General features: G+C 47.2%; 9 protein-coding genes across 9 annotated transcripts; 2 read left to right on the forward strand and 7 right to left on the reverse strand.

Moving 5' to 3' along the window:
• Positions 1 to 137: 137 nt before the first annotated feature.
• EYB26_001108 (uncharacterized protein) lies at positions 138 to 1,303 on the reverse strand (the record flags this gene model as incomplete). The annotated part of the gene is made up of 4 exons (XM_054260419.1): positions 138 to 191; positions 265 to 765; positions 837 to 1,213; positions 1,279 to 1,303. The coding sequence occupies 4 exons, from the start codon at positions 1,301 to 1,303 to the stop codon at positions 138 to 140; spliced, it is 957 nt and encodes a 318-aa protein (XP_054116394.1).
• Positions 1,304 to 2,025: 722 nt separating this feature from the next.
• On the reverse strand, positions 2,026 to 3,435 carry EYB26_001109 (uncharacterized protein; the record flags this gene model as incomplete). Its single annotated transcript, XM_054260420.1, has 3 exons — positions 2,026 to 2,360; positions 2,445 to 2,751; positions 2,809 to 3,435. 3 exons carry the CDS (start codon positions 3,433 to 3,435, stop codon positions 2,026 to 2,028), a joined length of 1,269 nt encoding a protein of 422 aa, XP_054116395.1.
• Positions 3,436 to 4,165: 730 nt separating this feature from the next.
• On the reverse strand, positions 4,166 to 6,161 carry EYB26_001110 (uncharacterized protein; the record flags this gene model as incomplete). Its single annotated transcript, XM_054260421.1, has 6 exons — positions 4,166 to 4,703; positions 4,778 to 4,988; positions 5,058 to 5,361; positions 5,444 to 5,484; positions 5,554 to 5,747; positions 5,818 to 6,161. The coding sequence occupies 6 exons, from the start codon at positions 6,159 to 6,161 to the stop codon at positions 4,166 to 4,168; spliced, it is 1,632 nt and encodes a 543-aa protein (XP_054116396.1).
• Positions 6,162 to 7,300: 1,139 nt separating this feature from the next.
• On the reverse strand, positions 7,301 to 8,461 carry EYB26_001111 (uncharacterized protein; the record flags this gene model as incomplete). The annotated part of the gene is made up of 4 exons (XM_054260422.1): positions 7,301 to 7,438; positions 7,494 to 7,602; positions 7,651 to 8,255; positions 8,330 to 8,461. 4 exons carry the CDS (start codon positions 8,459 to 8,461, stop codon positions 7,301 to 7,303), a joined length of 984 nt encoding a protein of 327 aa, XP_054116397.1.
• A 373-nt stretch (positions 8,462 to 8,834) lies between these two features.
• EYB26_001112 (uncharacterized protein) lies at positions 8,835 to 11,099 on the reverse strand (the record flags this gene model as incomplete). The annotated part of the gene is made up of 2 exons (XM_054260423.1): positions 8,835 to 10,159; positions 10,214 to 11,099. 2 exons carry the CDS (start codon positions 11,097 to 11,099, stop codon positions 8,835 to 8,837), a joined length of 2,211 nt encoding a protein of 736 aa, XP_054116398.1.
• A 408-nt stretch (positions 11,100 to 11,507) lies between these two features.
• EYB26_001113 (uncharacterized protein) lies at positions 11,508 to 13,414 on the forward strand (the record flags this gene model as incomplete). Its single annotated transcript, XM_054260424.1, has 3 exons — positions 11,508 to 12,184; positions 12,234 to 13,247; positions 13,303 to 13,414. 3 exons carry the CDS (start codon positions 11,508 to 11,510, stop codon positions 13,412 to 13,414), a joined length of 1,803 nt encoding a protein of 600 aa, XP_054116399.1.
• Positions 13,415 to 13,787: 373 nt separating this feature from the next.
• Positions 13,788 to 14,810, reverse strand: EYB26_001114 (uncharacterized protein; the record flags this gene model as incomplete). Its single annotated transcript, XM_054260425.1, has 1 exon — positions 13,788 to 14,810. The coding sequence occupies one exon, from the start codon at positions 14,808 to 14,810 to the stop codon at positions 13,788 to 13,790; it is 1,023 nt and encodes a 340-aa protein (XP_054116400.1).
• A 513-nt stretch (positions 14,811 to 15,323) lies between these two features.
• EYB26_001115 (uncharacterized protein) lies at positions 15,324 to 17,165 on the forward strand (the record flags this gene model as incomplete). Its single annotated transcript, XM_054260426.1, has 4 exons — positions 15,324 to 15,664; positions 15,728 to 15,797; positions 15,851 to 15,916; positions 15,975 to 17,165. The coding sequence occupies 4 exons, from the start codon at positions 15,324 to 15,326 to the stop codon at positions 17,163 to 17,165; spliced, it is 1,668 nt and encodes a 555-aa protein (XP_054116401.1).
• Positions 17,166 to 17,638: 473 nt separating this feature from the next.
• On the reverse strand, positions 17,639 to 19,995 carry EYB26_001116 (uncharacterized protein; the record flags this gene model as incomplete). The annotated part of the gene is made up of 2 exons (XM_054260427.1): positions 17,639 to 18,672; positions 18,723 to 19,995. The coding sequence occupies 2 exons, from the start codon at positions 19,993 to 19,995 to the stop codon at positions 17,639 to 17,641; spliced, it is 2,307 nt and encodes a 768-aa protein (XP_054116402.1).
• Positions 19,996 to 21,546: the final 1,551 nt, after the last annotated feature.

Here is a 21,546-nt window from a genome sequence, read left to right on the forward strand (position 1 = left end):
GAAGTTTTTGTGAATATCTAAGGAGAAACTTTAGTCCTAGCAGGCTTTCTTAAGGCAAGGGGATCGGTGTATGCCTTCGTGTAGACAACTCGATTGTGGTAACCTTCTTAAGAAAGGAGCAACGTCCATAGGCACAATCATTGTTGTGGGGGATTCGTAATATGCAAATATACCGACGATCCATCCCGATCCTATGTAGGCAGAAGTCAGTCATCCAGAAAGAAGCGAGCATGTTTCTGGGTAGTATGATAGAAAGTTACTCACAATGCATTGCGGGTCCACAGCAGCCTTTTCAAACACTTTCAATGCTGTCCTGGCAATAGTTGGTTCAATGCCAGTTGCTTCTCCCGCTTGGACTCCTAAACTGAGATCTTTAATCATCATCTGCGTTTTGAATCCGAGTTTATAGTCATTGCTGCTAGGCGCATGATCAACTATTCCTGGAGCAGGTTGAACGTGATCCGCCATGAATGACTGGCCGGTGGAGTTATGAATGACTTCGTGAAGAAGTTTCCCATCAATTCCAGATTTAATACCAATAGCCATAGCTTCCGCAATGGCAAGTACCAGAGAGCATGATAGATAGTTGTTGCTGATTTTCGCGGCAAGTCCTGCACCTAATTTTCCGCAAAAGAAGAACTTCTTGGGGTCGCCCATCATAGATGCAATAGCCTGCAGTTGGACAGAGACGGAATCTGTGTCTGATGGTTTTGAATGCCCAATTAGGAATGACAACATCCCTTTGTCTGCGGCTGGAACACCGCCCTGATTTGCGACAAACAGTTAATCGCTGAGAGAGCATTACTTACGGAAAAATGAGGAATGGGGTCACCTACTGAGACTGGAGTGTCGACATAGTTTCCTCTTCCTGCTGCCAGGAGCGCCTCTCCCACTTCTCTAGAAGATTGAGAGTCTATAGTGCTGCACTCTAATATAACACGATTTGGGTCGCCCTTGGACGAAATGACGCCGCTTGCTTCGTCAAGATACACTTGCCGCACTTCTTTGGCACCTGGTACAATGGAGATAACAGCCCCAGCATTCTCAGCGGCATCTCGAGGTGATTCCGTAATGGTGATGGGCCCAAATTCCTTCATTGCTTCATGGAATCGCTCACATGACGGCCTATATATGTCGTAAATGTAAAGAATGGCAGTAGGTGGCATCTTCTTCCGAACGTTCGAGGCCATGCCAAAGCCCATTGCCCCCAGACCTGTATATCATTTTCAATATCTACCAAATCCAATAAAAATTAGACAAGATGATCAAGTTGCTTACCAATGAATGCAATATTATCTGACATGGTGGTAGAATTAGGTAAACAAATTCAAAACAAATCTTGTACACTCTCTCAGACAGCTGGCGGAGTTAGTAAATCGTTTTTCTAGAAGCCAGCGTTTGTTTACCTAGGTACCTAGGTAATGTCTATAAGTGGAGAGCGTAGGTTTTATATGGTTTTTATATACACCCCACACGAGGGTGGCATCTGCCTAATGCATTGATTGCATTTTGACTGGAGACGAAATCAATCATTCTTTGCAAAAATGAACCAATTTAACTACTAGATTTGTGACAGAATGATCATTTTGTAGATTTGGTGACAGCTGGAGCTAACATGACAGGCCAGCCAGGAGGCTTTGAAGAGAATAACTTCATTTTACATCGCCGTGGCATTTTTTACAGTTCCCAAAATTGAAGAAGGTATCGATAAATATTTCACGCGTATAGCTTCTTGTCGGTCTTTTGATGTGTAATAATAGGTGCGTTCTGTTCTCCGACTCAGATGACAGACCAAAACCCCATCCAGAGCACTATCAAGTTTCAGGTAAGGCACTTAAAAAAAGGCACGAGAAGCTGAAGATTTATCTAATAGAAGTAAATATAGTAATCCTCATGCCTTGCCTATAATTTACACCTGTCCCCTCCCCTTCTTGATGAAGCCATTAGCCACATCCATGTCATCCATGAACTTCACTGAAACATAATCAAACAACCACACCTTGTCATAAAACAATAAGATGTATCTCACTTTTTGTAATGCTGCGTAAAGTCATACATCAACGCATAGGTTGAATTCTTCATCATCTTGGCAGTTTCTTCATCGGTCTCTGCCTTTTTCATCAGTTTCATCACTTCACTATCCTGCAATGCTGTATCTGGATTTGTGTCAAACAGAAGTCGTATATTCGCGCTTGATACGGGGTTGACAAAAGTATTATACTTCTCCCGACGGACTGAATCATAAAGGTCTAGGATAGAATCATCCGCCTGGCCAGTGAATATCCCGACTAGGCAGTCATAAAGACCACCAACGTCGACGATACCACCTGTCAGACCGAGACCACCGAACGGATTACATACTGTTTATTTTCTGTCAACTAAATGGGAACTAACAATCCAACCACAAGATAGACCTGTAAGGGATTGGCATAGCCGTCACTTACAATGTGCAGCATCAGCCGCTAATAGAAACCTCCTAACTCTCATCTGTTTGGCCAGACGCTGATGTACCTTGTAGGGACTAAAGTTGACCATCTTATAGTCGGTAGGGTCAGGATGTCCAGGTAGCATCCTTTTGAATTTCTCCGGTTGCCTGGCCTTGAGCTCGTCGAAAGTGAGACCGGGTAATTCGCCATAGGTCACCCGCCAGAGACCATCGTTTGATATCCGCGCTGCCATGAACCAGTGCTTGGGATCGATGATAAAATTTGAATCTCGGTCGAAGCCGTGCTCTTGAAATGGATAATATGTCTATATTTCAAGTTTGTTAGTCTTTTAGTGGTATTCTAACGTGGAATCACTCTCCACGATCGAGTAGTCCTGACAGGAAGGGAAACATGCATTTGTAGCCACAATCTGCTCATTCCATGTAAAACCAGGGAACTCCAAATCGCCAAAGAGCGAACGCCGAACTTGACTGTTCGCGCCATCACAGCCCACGATGTACTGTGCTTCAAACCGTTTAGTGGAGGCAGAGTCATTCGCGCTTTCGATTCGAACATCCACCCAGGCTTTTGTTTCGTCCTGTCCAACATTGGTAACTGCATGACCGAGCAAAAGCTCAACATTCGACAGTTGGTCCACTTCTTCCTTGAGAATCGCACACAATTTATCCAGAGAAAGGCAAATCAGTGGATTTTCTTCGCTTGGATCATTCGCCCCAGGAGCAGCTATGCCCGTGATATATTCGCCGTTCAGTTTGCGCCAGCACACACCGGTCGGAATGAATGCTCCGCGAGCTTTCATTTTGTCCACAATACCAGCACGGCGAAGTTCATAGGTTGCCGGGGGCGCATAGTGTGTGGCCCTAGGACGATTATCTAGCTGTGATGCCGCTTCTAGTAATTGTACTGGTATTCCTTTTTTGCCTAGCAACACGGCCAGAAGTAGGCCACTAGGTCCGGCACCAACAACTATCACTGACTGAATGGCCATATTTGGATTAATTAGTTGTTATTGATAGGATGTAAGTAGGAGGGGGGTTAATTTCTTGTGCAAATCGATATATATGTGTTCTGCGTGTTGATACCCTATAACAAACATTGGAACATGCGAGCTGTTTGTTTTGTGCTCCTCATAATCGATATCAGATGATCGCGGCTCCCTGAGGAGTCCCTGGGTTTTCATGTGGACTCTCCTGGAGTCCCTTGTGGGGGGCAGAAACGGGCTCCCACATCGACAAACTAACTTAGGCAGAGAACTTCCAGAAGAAATCTTTGGCCATTAGGTAGAATCAAGATCTGTTGAAAACGGAGTACGCAGACAACAAGTGTCTGAATGACCACCGCCTCACTTTCCTGAATAGGAAACCACTTTCCTAATTAGGCAATAATAGGCCGGAAAGCCTGTCAACGGTTGTCATACTATTACTCTCAGAGTCTCTCGGATATTTTGGAACTATATATTGAAGTTATTCGGGTAGTTTTGCCATTGTAGGATATTTAGGTGCTTTCAATCAAGCTTTTCCCACCACATCTAAGCATAATTGAAACATAACAGAGATTGTGGACAAAAAACATTGACCCCCTATATCTGACGCCAGCAATAAGTTGGACCGACATGCATCACTGCTAACTTATTTGGGGGGTGGATAATTTCGTCTCCAGAGAATACTACACAAGAACACCCTAGCTATGTAACAAATACCCAATATGTCGGCACGAGCTCACGCATTTGACACCACCATACCATCTTGGTTAACCTTCACATCTCTGAGCCAGTAGCCTTCTTTTTGGGCTTTGGCCCACTCAGAACGTATTAGCTGTTCTACTGTAGCACTTCTCGGTACAAATCTTAGCTTATATGGCTTTGGCAGCGTGTTCGCACTTTCGTCATACGCTTCATCAGATACATCAACAGTGCCGACCTTTCCATTATCGTCGAGTGGTGGAAGAATCTCAAATGCCCAAACTATCATGGCGATAGTTATGAATAGGCTATTTTCTGCCAGATGTAAACCTGGGCAAGCTCGTCTTCCCGCACCGAAATCGAAATGGTCACGGGCATAGGGATCAGGATGGACCGCATAGGCGCCTGCTTTTAATGGGTGGTTCAGATAACGGTCTGGGATGAACGCTTCGGGGTCCTTGTAGCGAGCTGGATCAAAATGTAATCCGTATTGATTTATGGAAACAACAGTATTTTTAGGAATAACGATGCCCTTGTAAGTGATGTCGGCAGTTGTGTAATGGGGGCTCCCGATGCTGAACAAAGAAAGCAGAAGTATCAGTGCGACTTGCGTAGCCATCAGTATTTTTCTGGGAATGATTTGGCTTACTTGGTCACGGGGCGGATCCGAAGAGTCTCTTTGACACAGGCACGGATATAAGGTAGTGCATCCTCGTCAGCGTAGGATGGTAAGCGTCCTTCCCCAACTACTTTGCGCAACTCCGCGTATGCTTTTGCTTGGGCCTCTGGGTATGCTGCAAGATATTTCACACATGTGTTAAGTGAAGATGATGTTGTCTCTGAGCCAGCTTCGATCATGCCTTCACAATTCCATAGGTATTAGTCATGTCTCCGATCCCAATGATAAGGAAGATATATTCTTCACGTACTTCCGGCTACAAAAGCAGCCTGGAGCTCACTGATGTTTTGTTTTTTGTAGTCTGTTTCCGCGAACTGCTTTACAAAACATGGCGGGGCTTTCTGCTCAGCAATTTGCTCCTGAAGCGTGGTCCAGTAGTCCATCCACACCGCGGCCTGGCGGCGAAACGCGGCCAGGGCGGATCCTCGCCACCATTGTAGGAAGACAGGCAATTTAGCCAGTGGAGGAAAAGACTCGGCCAAGTATGCTCCAGGAGTAGCAATTTCAGTAAAGTCTTGCATCACCTTGTAGATTTGACGGACATCGTCGCATTCCTGGTTGACCGATTAGCAAGGTTGTTCTACTTCATGCTACTCTGTTCATTAATGGCATGCCGTGGATTTCATGAACACGTACCCATTTCGGCACTCTTCTTCCGTATGTCGAAGTCATCACCACTGTAACAGCCTTAGCAAATTTAAATTTTGCGTGGTCTTATTTTTCTATGACCAAAATCGGGTTCCTACCTGAGGTGGTATATCTTCGGATATGCATATAAAAGCTTTCTTGGTCATGATTGTCCGTCAAGATATCCCATATTAGCTGTTTGGCCTCATATTCTTGAGACGGTTTGAATGTGTCGGATGCCTTGGGCGTCAAAAGCTTATGGACAACAGCTCGTAGCGACCTCCATTCAGGACCATAGGGCATCAATAGAAATCTGGAGGGAGGATCAGGTATCAAGTCAGCTGAATGGAGCTACCATAATACAGAACATGGTAAATTCATACCTCATATTTCCCGACACTAAGTCAGAAACAACTGGACTCGGCGCTCTGGAGGACGTATGTTGGGACTGACGGTCAAATATTTCTTTGACGGCCTCTGGACTGTTAACAAATACCCAGTTCTCCCATCCGAGGCGCAATTTGAAAAGCTCTCCATATTCAGCTGCCCATTGTTTGAGCCGAAGTGGACGTGAATCCCCAAAATCAGGAATATTGCCCAGGAGAAAATGGGGTCTTGGGCCGGGAATGTTTCTCAATGCCACATGCGATTTGCGAATAGACCGAAGGAGTAGTGCAACAAAGTATAAGATGCCTAGCACCATAGCACTAAAGATGATTTGGCTCATCTTGTAGGTAAAATGAGGAGAATAGTGGGATAGTCAGATTGGAAGAGCGAATTGTCAGAAGACTCTGATAGTGTTGCCCCAGGAGGCATGGGCAACAGTCTTGGTATATAACAGACGAATGGAAGTCTAGCAGAATGGAGTTTATGTTCATTGAGCTTCAGAATATTCTCCTTGTCAATTAATTGTAAGATAATCCCACCCCACCCCAGGTGCCGCAAATACAGAATCCAAACCTGGAGACAGATGTTGATAAATATCATAGCAATATCCCACCCACATGTCACCCACATAACTCATTCATGGCTCAAAGATTTCCCGAAATGTGAAACTCTAACTCAGATAAATCGTGTTAGCTAGCAAAATGGTCCTGTAAATATATCTCTTCCGTCTCCTCTGTGCGAATACCTTAACTATGCCCGGATTTTAACATGCTTATGCACCTACTTGTTGATCATGGATGAACAAGCCTTCTCTTTCGAGCATCCTTCACTAGGTACAGTTTGTGGTCTTCGGTCCACGTCTGGCAATCGCTTTTTTAGGTATTCGCTATGCCCAAATTTCGCACAAGTTCGATTCTCCCAAGCTGGTCGAATATAATAAAAAAGAACACATTGATGGCACGACTGTCGGGTGAGAGAGTTCGTGGACCAGAGATGTACCTCATTTCTAATTTCTTGCCAATTACTGTAGGCCCGCTGCTCCCTCGTTCCCAGGTGGTCTCCAGATGGAGTTTACCAAGGTACATATGTAGTTTTATCCAGAAGGGGCTTCCGGGCATATCTCCACCGCAGTCTGATACAAATTTTCTTAATTTCAATATAATTTCTCCGCTCACAGCTTCGCCTGACTTCAAGTTAGAGGCTCTGTTCATCGCCTAAGTATTCGCAGAATATGCTGTGGTCAAAAAAGTGTCTTGAGCTGTCGACATGGAGTCATCATTGAAATAGGTAATTCACATTTCCTAAAATACATACACAAAGAAGAAAGCAGTCCGCACCATTAATGAAACAATCCGAACGCCCAGCTTATTCCCACTCTGCCCGCCAGTGGACAAGATACTTTCTTTCGGTAAAATATAGAATCAAAGCGTCGTGACCGTCTATCTGAGCTGCACTATCGGAGATTGCAACGTCGACCAATCACGAGTCAAGAGCTGGTCGCGCGTAGATGCGGAATTGTATGAAAATAGCAATGTCTTCCACCATAGTGCCCAAAGATCCGATTAGCCAGGGAAGGTTTTTTATAATGTATTCTTTTTCTGTGGAGTGAGCGATAATCTGGAGGATAATAATCAGTAACTGAAATCAAACCATTTGAAGAGACATGGCTTACTCCGGCTCCGTATGTGAGGTTGCCCAAAAGAGACAGAACGAAAAAGAGCAATGAGAGACCTTCGCATGACTTTTCCGAATAATTCTTGTAGATCTGAGGTAACCGAGCTCTGTGAACTGTTAGTAATAATTTTACAGTGACGCGGAAAATAACATACCCAAGGTAACAGATCGCACTGAAATACCCTAAAACCTGCGCACCAGGCGCCATCGGGCCATCCTCACCATTATGGCTTACAGGAACAGGCCGCCAAAGTCCCATCTGCCACGCAATTGCCCAGCCCACCGCACCAATAACCGCAATAGCGACAACACTCAAAACATTCTTGAACCAAGCCTTTGCGCCAGACTCGCTTTCCTCCACAATCTTGGCCAATGTGCTATCCGGATGACTAGCTCGACGCTGCATAAGATCCCTTTGTGATGCCGATGACCGTCTCCGTCGCGAACCAGTTATACTCAACTCGTCGCTGAATCGTCGGCCTAGTAATGGTGTGGTGGGAGTGGGACTCTCAAGTGTGGATTCAACGCTGTTTCGGCGCTGTTCGCGGCGCGCGTTGCGCATGTTGTAGTATAGGCATTGAGAGATTAGGACGCCGTCAGCGATACAAAAGTAGATTGCGATCGCTAGTACGACGGGGACGAGTTGTGCCCATAGCCCGCCGACGAGATTTGCCGCGTCGCCCACGAACCATACGATTAGAAATGCCATTGATAGGCCTTCAGCACTGCCATATCGGTAGTTTTCGATGAGTTGTGGGACCTATTTACGATCAAATGTAGCTTATTAGTAGACGTCCCGCGCCGTAAGAGATAAGAGAATTGCATGTTTCGCACCAGAAGAAAAACCCAGCATGTCAAAGATATCGAGCCTAGAACACCGGACGCAGCTTCACGAGAAGTAAGGGGAATGCTTGTCGATGCATCTTTCGCCAGCGCAAATATGAAGTTTGACATTGTAGATGTCATGGCCAATGGGGGTTGGCGAGCTCCCTCTCTGCCGCTGGAACGGCTAGAGGGTGTATACAGCTAAATTGCGATATTGAAAAAACGAACAGAGGATCCGTCACATAGGCGAAGCAATAGTATAAGTTGAGGAGGTTGTGAGCAGGATAGTTGTTCTGGCGAAAAAGCGCTTGGAACTAAGCAACAACAGGCGCGCTTCTGCGGGGCGGCAGGAAAAAGTCTAACTGCATCAGGTCTGCATGACATAGCCGCTTTCCGCAGTCCGTGATTGGCTGAAGGACTGAAGCCTCCGCCTACAAAGAAACTATATGAGGATGTTTTGATATGTTCTTGATTGTTCTAGGACTATATCTATAATACATTCAGTAAGATTGGCTCAGTCGCTTGGATGCTCCCAGTATTCCGGCCGCATGTGTCCTTGCCATTCGATCAGATTCACCACCATCTCACCCAGTATATCCTGAATCGGTCCATAGAGTAACTCTTCTCTCTCCTCGAAGGGATAAATTCTTATCAGACCATCAACGTAGTTATTCACGGGAACAGGCTCGATATCTTCCCAGTTGCCCGGATCTATACCGTGCTGACGCACAAATCTCTGGAGCGGCGGGATACCAGCGCCGAGAAGCCACTGTCTGATTGCTCCTTGATCATTGCCAGTTGGTGGAAGGGATTCTGCAGAATTTTCGTCAATCGGCTCCAAGTCCGGAAGATCATCTGCTTCGCTGTGGTCATCGTCATCATCTATGTGTTCTACTCCACCCGGATCAACACGCCCGAGGAGATTTCTCAACCACTGTGGTTGGGCGGCCTCGGGAATTTGTGAAATGTAGGACGGAACTGGGTTGGTCTGCCGACGATAAGCCTCGGAGTCATAAGGAGGCAGCGGGTCAGAAGCAGAAATCCTGCCGGTTGTGAATCGACTCGGGAGATGAGTTGTGACACTAGGGATATCGGAAAGAACGACATGGCGTGCGATGTCTAGTGTAATCTCTGGCGCTTCAACAGAAATAGACTCTTCCGAAAGAGTCTCCGCTATTTCCACAAGAAGTGAAAGAACTTCTGGTGTATTCCACAAATCCTTAGCACGAGATATGTACAGTTCGGCAAGTAGTTCATGAGATTGTGCCGGAGGCATCTTCCCCCATATTCGTTTGGGAATAGGCTGCACATCCAACTCCTGAGCAAGTCGATTAAAGATCCACGGATAACGCGTCATGGCCGCTCGAAGTTGCTGGCGAGCTTCTTTTGGCTTATTCAAACGCAGGTATGCTAACGACAGTGAACATTGAATATTGGGGTATGACTCCCAATCCTCCTTGAAAATCGTCTCAGTGCAAAGAGAGATGAAATGCTCGTACTGTCGGCCCCTGAGTGCCAAATTATCAATAAGTAGCCTCATGCAATAAGGGTCTTTAGTATCGAGACTCAGAGCCAACTTGGCCCATTCATATGCTGTCCGCCATGTTCCTTTCATGCCAAGATTTGCAATATATCTCCAGATTGTGAGCCACAACTCTCGGTTTTCCGTGAGCATAAAATCTAATTTTGCCTTTCCTTCTTGTAGTTGGGCATTGTATGAAGAGTGCGCTGCCCGGCCTATATTAAACAACACTCTTTCTAATAGATCAGCTGAGACAGCATGGTCGCCTTGGTGTTTGGCTATGTCCGAAACTTGAAGTAATGTCGAGATGTGATATGCTATGTCTTAGTTAGTACTGTAGCACCTTCATATTTCCTGAAATAGAGACATACGATTGTACTGCAAGAGATGAATCAACCTCTGAGGGTCCATCGACTCAACACACATATCAAATTGCATCTGCACGTCTTGATATGCTTTGTTGTGCACAAGTCGATACTGACTGCTACCATCCGGTAGTCTCTGCACAAGTTCCATTCCGAGCCCGCCACTTGTTGTTCTCGGCCACTCATCCTTTCCTTGCATGAGTATATTCTTCCTCATAGTTACCCCGGCAAGACTTTGTCCTCTACTTGCGGGACTATACCGGCCACTCAAAGATTTGCCCAAATCGATCATCTCCCGTTGCCGCTCTCTTCGTCGTCCAGATCCAGCATCCTGTTCTTCAAATGACTCAAGGACGACGTTTCCGAACAGCTTCCGCATCTCGTTGATCGCATTAAGAGATTTCGGTTCGATGGCAAGGAGTTCGGCGGGCGATTTGGCGAAGAAGTCTTCCCTCGCGCCTGAAAGCGCAGGCTGATTCTCGCTCGAAACGGCAGCGTTACCATTTTTCACCGCTAACTCTTTGAGTGCTCGATCGATATCATCAAGTTCTTCCTCCACAGCTGCCTTTTCCGGCTCGGAGGCTACTTTCTGCGCCGCCTTCTTCTTTTTCTTCTTTTTCTTATTCTTCTTCGCCGACTCTACTTTCGTAGTCGCTGCGGGGGCGTCGATTTGTGCAATATTTGTTTCTCTTGATAACGTCTCATCTTCTGACATCTGGTCCTCGTCGTCATCATCATCGCCGGCGGCATTCAGCAAGTCGAAGGCATTTAATTTCTTCTTTGGAGGGGCTGGTATGGATTCGTCATTCGAGCTTTCGTGATCTTCAGCTTGTTGAAGCTGCGCCTCCAGTTCAAGCTGCTTTTGCAGCTTCCGTAACGCTCTGGCGGACATTTCGGTGTTTCATGAGTAGAAATTCAAATATATCGAATGTGTGTCATCGCAAACCAAACGGCCTACGGTAGTTAGTTAATAGTGGGGCATGAAGTAATCATTCAGATGATGGAAGATGTCTTTGAGTACCATAATATTACCGGTGAGACATTCAATACAAAACAGTAGTCTCTGACATAAAAAGATATTTCACAGACGCACACACACAAAATAAGAAAAAGTGAGTTTCTTGAAGTTATGAACGAAGAATCATAACCAAAATCGAAACATGACGACATCGTACCAATCAGAGTCCCGATTGATAAAGATATAATCACGTGACCTATCTGTTATGATCTCGTAGGATCGCTCGTCGATCAACACGGATTCTCTGATGGCAACCATCAACCTACCATAATCATATTTTCAATGCGTCGTGCTGTTTCCCAAGGTCTACAGGCCTTCCGTACTCTTCGCTATAGTACAGCATGGACAACCAGTGGTAGGCGATCCTCCCGCGCCTACTTCTCCAGTGGGCAGGCTCTCGCTCTACACAGGAGACAAACACCGTACACACCAGCTTCACTTCATGCCTCCATGCACGTCCGCAACCTTTCTCTCGCTTTTCTTTCCACTCTGGTTGCCTCGGGCGCCTGGTACGTGTATAAGGGGACACAACAACAGTCCTCATTTCTGAATGGTACCACAAACCTTCAATCACGAGGAATAGCGGATACAACGACGGAGACAGCAACGGGCAATTCTACAACTTCTACTCGTCGGGCTTTGTTGGTCGAGAACGACCAGTTTTATACTGCGATTTTGTCAGGTGATCAGCCTATTGCCAAACAATCGGACGATTCGGATAGGAGGGTACTGGAAATGTTGACACCAGAGCAAGCCACACAGAAGCTGCGTAAGAACGATGAATCTTATCTAGTCAGCCGCGGACGAGGTGTTGTTCGATATGATATTACACAAGTCCCGAGCAACTCGCCTATTGAAGATGATCACGCAGAAAAGATTGTGGAGGTTCCGCTGGCTACTGCGCAAGATGGATCTACCAACAGCGACTGGATGTTCTGGGGAGTGTTTGACGGGCATTCGTATGTTTTCCCATTCGTATACATGTCGCTTTACTAATATGCTTGAAAGTGGCTGGACGACATCCGCCAAACTTCGAAACGTCCTCATTTCCTACGTCGCTCGCGAACTGAACACTACGTACAAGGCTGCCGCTGCAGATCCTTCGATCCAAACCCCATCACCGGAAGCTATTGATAACGCTATCAAGCAAGGATTCGTCCGTTTGGATAATGACATCGTCTATGAAAGCGTCGACAAGGTCATGAAATCGAATTCTCGCCGTGTTGCCGCTGAAATCCTGGCCCCCGCCCTCTCTGGATCTTGCGCATTACTCGCTTTCTACGATTCCCAATCTCAGGACTTACGTATCGCAGTCGCTGGAGATTCACGAGCGGTCCTTGGACGCCGTGGACCTAGCGGTAAATGGGTCGCAACTGCCTTGTCAGAAGATCAGACCGGTGGTACGCCATCGGAGATTGAGCGTCTACAAAAGGAACATCCCGGCGAGCAGTACGTTGTCCGAAACGGCAGAATCTTAGGACAACTTGAACCTAGTCGCTCCTTTGGCGATGCATTCTACAAATGGACGAGGGAAACACAGGACAAGATCAAGAGCCGCTTCTTTGGACGCACACCTCACCCTATGCTCAAGACGCCGCCCTATGTCACTGCGGAGCCCATTATTACACGAACAAAGATCGATCCCAAGCAAGGCGACTTTGTTGTGTTGGCGACTGATGGATTGTGGGAGATGTTGACCAACGAGGAAGTCGTCGGCCTTGTAGGCCAGTGGCTAGAAACACAACGCCAGGGAGATAGTGGAAATCGTTCTTGGTTGCAAGGTCTATGGGGTTCTTCAGAGACCAAACAATTACCCGTTGAGAAAGCTACTGAGACAAGGACCGCGGGACAACGACCACCAATCCGTCAGCAACAGTACGATATCTCTGGAGCAGCGCAACGATTTGTTGTCGAAGACAAGAACGCTGCTACTCATTTGGTCCGAAATGCCATGGGAGGAAAGGATAGAGATATGGTATCTGCTTTGTTGACGTTGCCTAGCCCATACTCTAGACGATATCGGTGAGGATTTCTCATTCTATAACATCTGTTCTCACACCTTACTAACTATTTCAAGGGACGACATCACCGTTGAAGTCATCTTCTTCGGCGAGAGCGCCAACGACGGCAGTGTCACCATAAACAAAGAAGCAACTGCATCGGCCGAGACAGCCAAACCCAAGTTGTGATCTTGATACAATTGAGCTATGCATTTTAACCCTTCTCTAATTTCTGCTTTGGAGCTGGGTTGTTTCCACTGCCTAGACCTAGGTTCAGGCGAAATGGTTGCAATCATCAATTCTTGTTCTAGTCCTATTGATGGTGTTTGGCGGTTTTTTCCCTGTTATTGGCTGGATGAGTAGCCGTCTGGTGTTCTAGCTGTACATGGTTTGATTGAATATTAGATCAAGTATTCCCAAGTCTATTTTGTACCTGTTGAATAACATATTATCTCTCAATATCAATCCAGTGTGTGTAAAACGCACAGCGTGCGTTGTATGGTCTGGTTGGATTCCCTCTTCAGGCTCATATCGTACAGTGTCCAAGTGCTGCTCTGCTCAATTATTCAAGCATACTCTTGACTGGTGGCTTCTTCTCTCCAGGTTTCAAAACGCGGACATGCATCCCCTGTAAGCCCGAGAGCGGCTTGCTAGCAAACAAAAATTTATCAAGAAACCATGCCTGTAGCGTTGCAGTATTCGTGCTAGCGATCCAATACAGCATCATCCCCGCGGGCATGCCTGTCACGGAAGCAGTATATCCGATCCACAATGCCCCAACGGTCAATAATTGTTTCATCGTCACTGCAGAAACCATAGTGGCCATTCTAAAAATGCTATGATCCGAAGCTTCTGCGAACGACATTGTTTTGAAACCTGTCCGGACGTTTGCGATAATGGAGAGACTGAGGATGAGGGGTAGAATGTAAGTGGAATCTCCAGCCAACAGATCCGGGAACCAAAGTGCACCCTCGTTAGCCAACGAAGGCTCCATGCCTGGTAGATTGACGGCATGACCACCATTTCCGTTCGAGGCGGGAACGAAATACCGTAAAAGCCCCATGTTGACACCACACATATTCCGAATACCTTCCATAAGGGACAACCAAATCGGAATTTGCAGCAAAGGCAAGTATTGCGGGTAGGTGGGAATATTCCATTCCTTGTACACGGCGATAGCTCTTTTGTGCATTTCCTGAGCCATCTGTTTCTCGGCTGCTCGGTCTCGCATGTGTAGTCTGTCCTCGAGGTGTTTGGCTCTGATGGCGTCTTCGTAATGTTTCTTCATGCATACTATTAATGGTGATACTTCATGTTTTTGACGGATATTAACGCGAGACATGATCACGAGGGGACCAGCGATAACCATTCGCACAATGAAAGCTGCCAGCGGGATTGACGCTGCCCATGGTAGACCGGTAAGTGTGTGTAAGCCATGGAGGGAGTCGATAGCGACTGTGACAGCTTCTGCAACGAAGGGAGCCGGTTGAGTTGCGTGGAAGTTGCGAACTCGATGTGAGAGGATCGTTGGGGTGGCCACTGGTCGTCGGAGTTGAGACCATCGGGGTGTAGAGAGCGGCCGCATGTCGACTCGGGTTTTGGTCTAGGTGTTCATTGAATCAGAACGTGTATATCTGCAGCCGAAGCAGCAGGCCGTATCATCAACTGATCACGTCGATGGTCAGTCAGGTCGTGAGATTGACTTGTTGGCCGAGTCAATTGATCTACTAATAGTTAAGTTATAACTTAATAAAGAAAGAGTAAGAACGTTTAGCTGCGGCAGTCGGTGGAGCCCGTGGGGAAGGTTGTTTGCTTCATTTGCTGCGATTACCATCACGTGCCGCCGATAAGGCTGGTTATACCGTTATGGTAATGTGTCCTGGTCAGTTGTTTCTACAACTGCTCCTTTATACATGAATGTTCACGATCACAATCAAAAAGAACATCAGTTCTTGAAGAATTACTCATTCTAGAGCTACGTTTGATTCTCGTAACTCCTGTTGGCTAAACAAAACATGGACTAGACGCTATCCTCTCGATTATCCGAGATCACCTTCGTCACTCATATAGCCAATCAAGCAGGCAAGAACAAAGAAACATGGCGTCCCTCACCACCATAGCCATAATCACACTCCTGATTCCAATTGCCACATTTTTTGTGATTCCCGCCGCGGTGGGATACATCCTAAAACTTGCTCTGCGCAGCCTAGGCTGGTCTCTGAAGAACAAGACCAATGCACGCAGGGAATTGATCCTGTCGCAAGTGCGCGTTGAGGAAGAGCATTATCAAGAAACTGCTAAATCAGCGGTGTCGTCTTCGGCGGGTCCGGAAGATGATGATTGGGAGAGGGTGGATGGTACGGTGCCGAGTGTAGCTGGGAATGGGGAGCCCTTGGGTGAGGATTGGGAGGGTATTATTGGATTCTTTCATCCATTCTGGTAAGCCCATTTCCCGTTTTACCCTAGTTAAATCACAACGTCCTACTTACTAGGTTTGAGTAGCAACGCCGGAGGAGGTGGTGAACGTGTTTTGTGGGCTGCAGTGAAAGCCACGCAGGAACGCTGGCCAAAGGCATGTTCATCTCCACTCAGTGTCCTGGGTCTATTCACTAATAAAATCAACAGGCCGTATGCGCTATATACACTGGCGACTATGATGTCACCAAAGCAGCCATGCTCGAAAAGGTCGAGGTCAGTACACATCACCCCTCAAGCCTCAAGGGTAATCGCCACTAATAGAAGGACACAGACCCGCTTCAATATCAAACTCCACGCTCCAACAGTAGTCCTACTCTACCTCTCAACACGCAAATACGTCCAAAGTAGCATGTACCCCCATTTCACCCTCCTAGGTCAGTCCCTAGGCTCTCTAATCGTGGCCTTTGACGCCTTCAACCTTCTTGTGCCAGACATCTTCATCGACACCATCGGCTACGCTTTTACGATTGCATTATCAAAATACATTTTCCCCTCAGTCCCCACGGGGGCGTATGTGCACTACCCCACCATTTCAACAGATATGCTAACCTCCCTTGACGACAACACGGGGATCAAGGGTCTCAACTCTGGCGCTGGATCCGGATGGAAAGGTGTGGCGAAGAAACAGTATTGGCGCCTCTTTGCGCGTCTGTATGGATGGGTGGGCAGTAAAGTGGACGTGGTCATGACAAACTCGTCGTGGACATCAGCCCATATCAACTCCCTCTGGGGACCTGCACGCCGCAACAGGGAACTGGTATATAAAGATGCGTCCGTCGTGTTTCCGCCTACAGCAGTATCGGAAATCAACTCTGCTATTGAAGTGACTGCGGCCACGGAAGCAAGCCGTGAACCAAACCTCTTATATATCGCTCAATTCCGCCCAGAGAAAAATCACGCTCTTATTCTCCGCGCATTCGCGCGCTTCATGCAAAACCGAAAGAGTAACAAGACCGCACGTGGGACGGCAGAGCCAAAATTGATTTTGATCGGATCAGTCCGCCACTCCAGCCCCGACGAAACACACATCTACCACCTCCGCCTTTTGGCTCATGAATTACAGATCCGCGACCAAACAACCTTCATCTGCGACGCAAGCTGGCCCACCATCCTCTCGCATCTGCGTACTTCATCCATAGGCACAAACGCCATGTGGAATGAACACTTTGGCATTGGCGTAGTTGAGTACCAAGCCGCCGGCCTGATTAGCGTTGTGCACGATTCAGGCGGTCCACGAGAAGATATCGTTATCAACTTGGACGGAAAGGGGGAGACGGGATTCAGAGCGTCAACAGAAGAAGAATTCGCAAAGGGGTTTGAGGATGCGTTATCTCTGCCAGTCAATGAGAAAGTGGCCATGAGGTTAAGAGCAAGGAGGTCAGCGATGAGATTTACGGAAGAGGAGTTTGCAAGGAAGTGGATTGTGGAGGTTGGGAAGTTGATTGATTTACGGAGGAAGTAGTCTCTCTCTTTGCGTATCGTAGCTTAGTTAGGTACGTCGCCATGTTTTATTTATCTTGCTCATTTAGATATTTAGTTACGCATAGAACGAATGCATCTGCAAGCATGCAAGCACATTGATAAAATGAATTCGCAAGACCTGTCAAGGGTATTTCTGTTAATCAGTAAGAACTATCCCGATCTCATAACGAAGACACCTTTGGCTCGAAATAGAAGAAATGCATGACACCCCGATCCCCGAAAAGAAACCCCTGTCCCGCCATCTTATGTTTTCCCTATCAAATCAAACAAGACAAGACTGACTGCAGCAGCAGGTGAACCCGTCATAAATCGTTAAGGCAAAAAGAACAAAGGAAGTGATACGAAACGCCATAACCCACTCTATAAAGTATAACGACTGTTGGCAGCAAAGAATATCCATAAAATCAAGATACCTAAAGCAAAGGGGTATTGATATTGGAATTGGTATTGGTACTATTGACTCCATTCCTGTCCCGTGAAATTAGGATCTGTCGCTTCCAAGGCGAAATTTGGTGCTGAGGTGGGGTGGCTCCCACCAGCGTATATTACGCCTTGACCCGACGCGCCTGTGAAACTACCTATACTCAAATCGTCATCGTCGAAGCCGAATTCGCCGCCTGAGCCTGCATCAAAGCTGTTTCGGGCGCTTATATCGCTGACATCGTCCGTTCCGGAGGTGGCGATTTGGTCCCATTGTAGGTTCTGGAGAGCTGGGTATTGGGCTAGTAGTGCTGCTGGAAGCGTAAATCCGGCTTGATTATCAAGACCAGGGACCATCAGGGGTTGCGGGACGGGCTGTAGATGTTGTTGCTGTGCTTGTTGCTGCGCTTGTTGTTCCATGAATATTCTATTACGCTCAATGGCTTCTTCGTCCAACAGCGCCTTTATACAAGCACGCCCAGCTTCTGATCGGAAATGACGACCCAATGCATCGGCTCGAGCAAATCGTCGTCCGCATCCCCATTGACCACGGGAAGCAAGATCGCCGCGACATACGAACTTCTTCTCGCCTGAGTGTAGACCTTCATGTCGCTTACGGTCATGTTGACGGGCAAATGCTTTTCCACACACGGTACAAACAAAGGGCCGCTCATCCGTATGGGTTCGAAGGTGGGACCGCAAATTATACGCACGTGTGAACCTCTTAGGACAGAGGTTGCACTGGAATGTGGCAGGATGTTTTTGGGTCCTCTTTGATTCACCGGGTGTAGCACCTGGTCGCTGAGGGTCGGCTAGATCAAGAATGACTTTGCGTTCAATAGACGACGTAGACTGTCTACGTATCGACGATCTGGATGCCGGGGACACGCCTCGGGAGCCTGGATTGCTGCGAGATCCTCCCATAGAGTCAAACGGCGAAAGGGACCGCGGAGATGAGCCTACGGCTGGATCTAGACTGCTTGTTGACGATACAGATTGTGAATGAGGCCGGACAATCGGCGTAGGTCTTCCAAAGGGGTCTGATTTACTTCGTCCACGAGACCCTCCTGGACACGTAAGCATTGCGAAGACAGTATATGGGATATAATAAACTTACTAGATGGTGGGGATAGTGCGTCGAAATCATTCTCACCTCCGGGACCAAAACTAGGCATTCTAGACGGAGGCGCAAATTCCACGTTGATCGATGGAGGTGGTACCATATTATTCATTTGGTTCGCATCGAGACCTGACATATCCGGCGCTTGCGTACCAGCAAGCATACCATCATCCGGCTGTACTGTGAAGATGTCATGAGGAAGCGTAGGAAACTGAGTCATATTTTGTTGTCCGCTTAGTATAAACGCATCACTAGTAATATCTTGAGAAGGCATCTGCGGCGAGATATATGGACTATGGTGAGGACTCAATCCCTGCTGTTGCTCCGAAAGCGTAAAACTATCCATCGCCAACGTATTATCATAAAGCACAGGATCGTTTTGCGCTCCTAAAGAAGGCGAAGCACCATCCAAAGCATCGAATGACTCATGATGTCCGGCATAAGGCGAATGAGCCACCGACGAAACATCAGAATGTTCCGAGGGAGCACGGCGATGACTCTGAAAGGAGTGGTTCTCCAGCATATTCTTCCAATCCTGTGCCTGGTTATGATTAGACATGTACGCCGCACTCATTGGGTCTAGAGAAGCGCTTCGAGAATGCCCTGGCGAGTAGAAAGGTCCGGACGAAATTGGCGGCGAAGTATGGCTATTCCCAGGAGAAGAATGATGTTCAGGCGATAACAAATTATTAGGCGACCCCATCTGAGTCATGTCCCCTTGGCCCATCAACTGAACATTCTGTGTATTATGTTGTTGCTGTTGCTGTTGCTGCTGCTGCTGCTGGTCCAACAATAAAGACGAATCGAAGGCCGATTGCATGACCGCATTATCACCGCCCACAGCATACTGCGTAAAATCATAATCGTTCGGATTCGGATTGAGCAAATTCGAATAATTCGCGTCTTGGTGAGTCGCCGACTGATCCAACTGATCCTGAAACGTTGCCGCAAACGAAGAAGCAAACTGATCGTTTTGCGCCGCGAGGTTATCGTGTTGTTGAGAGGTGGTGGTAGCGGTCAAGAAGTTGTTGTAAAGATCGGGATTATTCGAGTCGGGCGCAAGCGAGGACGACAGCGGCGGTGCTGTTGTGAATGTGAGATTTGACTGATACCCTGTTCCTGCTGTAGAAGCATCTAGCATGAGTCCTGCGGCGGAAGGGTCGTGGTATGGCGAGTGCTGGCCGTGATGCGGTGATGGGCTGACATTGCGGCTATGCACGCTCGCGGACGGGGAGCGACCGCGATTGGCATATTGGCCATGGTTCTCCATGGCTCAATTGAGTTGTATGGAAAAATGGAGTAAAAAATAAGGATCAGGGCTGTGCTCTGTCTATGAGATATGGCGCATGCAAATATATAAGGAAAGAGCGCGGTGCTGTTGTTCCCTGACCAAAAGTAAAGTGTGAGGGGCAAGAGAGCCGAGAACACAACTAGCTAACCAAGGGGGGTGTGGCTGCGCGACAGGGAAGCAAGAGGTTAAACCCAGTCGGAAGCAGGATGATAGACAAGCTTCGATCACCCTTGTACTGCGAGGATTTGTCACGGATGATGTGGGATGACAGAAAATAGAAACAGTCGAGAAAATGCCTTGCGATCAGCCTTAGGCTGCCCACATGTAATACGCTGTATAGAGTTCCCTGGTATTGGTGGGGATCAGCCGCGCTGGCTCGAGTTAGAACTTAGGACGTTAGGTACGGAGGAGCACACTCTCTAGGAGACAGGTAGAATGAACTGAAAGACGAGAGGCGACTGGTCGGCGATGTGATATCGTGATGCCCTTGCCAGTGACTGATACCTGCGACAAGTCGATGAGGACTAGAGTCGACTCGAGCAAAAGAGCGGGCTTACCTTGGGACCTACTAACTACGTAATGGTCCGTATGTAACATATCAGGCATCAGTTCGATACCTTATTGGCTGACGTCCCATTTCCATGGGCCAATCACCGCCGCTTTCTATTCAGCTTCACCATTATCCTCAGTACTCCGTAGTACTTCTTGACTATGGTAGTGTTCAACTACTACTACTCACTGCTCTTGTGCCCAAACCCAAATCGCACTTAAATTTTAATATTTGGCCAGATACGAGATCGGAAAGAGGTTAGTACAGTCCCCATAACATCCCACGTAGCACACAGCTCAGCCACACTCCGTCACACTCCGTCAAGCCCTAGATTCACTAGATCCATCTTGAAACAGGCGTTTCGATTGGGGAATGGGCCGCGAATTGTTCATTTCCCCTATTTGAACCACGGAGTATTAAATAAGAATTCTGTTGCCTATGCCTATGCATAGTTACCATGTCATCATATGGAGTAGGTAAGGGGGAAGCAATGCGCTGTTAGAAGAGGATCTTCATATATTGCTGGCTATAAAAATAGACTCGTTTTCAACACACACGTCAACCCCATGTTCAGATTGTAAGATACCGACTCGTCTCGTACAAGAATATGCACTTGAACAAGACCAAGAAGAATAAACGTAGAAAATGAACCAAAGTTCAATGTTGCGATGTGACGCAATGCTTCACAAATATATACACGAAACAGAAAGTAATCAGTAAAGGTCAGAAAGTAATCGGTGTATGAAACGGAGAGAAGAGAGACAACGCCAACAATGCAAGTATGACAGGGAAAGTATCATCCCCCAGTTATATAGCAGATCCACCCTCGTTTTGGTTTTGCGTGTGCCCCGAAAAAGATATCCCCAGAATTAAATAACATCGTGGTAGCATACAAACAAACAGAACCGTATCGAACGCTTCCTTGTAGAAACTGTTCGTAAGGTCTGTTTCTGGTCTCTTTGGAAAAGAGATGGAAGGAG

Source organism: Talaromyces marneffei, chromosome 1 (assembly GCF_009556855.1).
Source record: "Talaromyces marneffei chromosome 1, complete sequence".
Classification (NCBI taxonomy): domain Eukaryota; kingdom Fungi; phylum Ascomycota; class Eurotiomycetes; order Eurotiales; family Trichocomaceae; genus Talaromyces; species Talaromyces marneffei.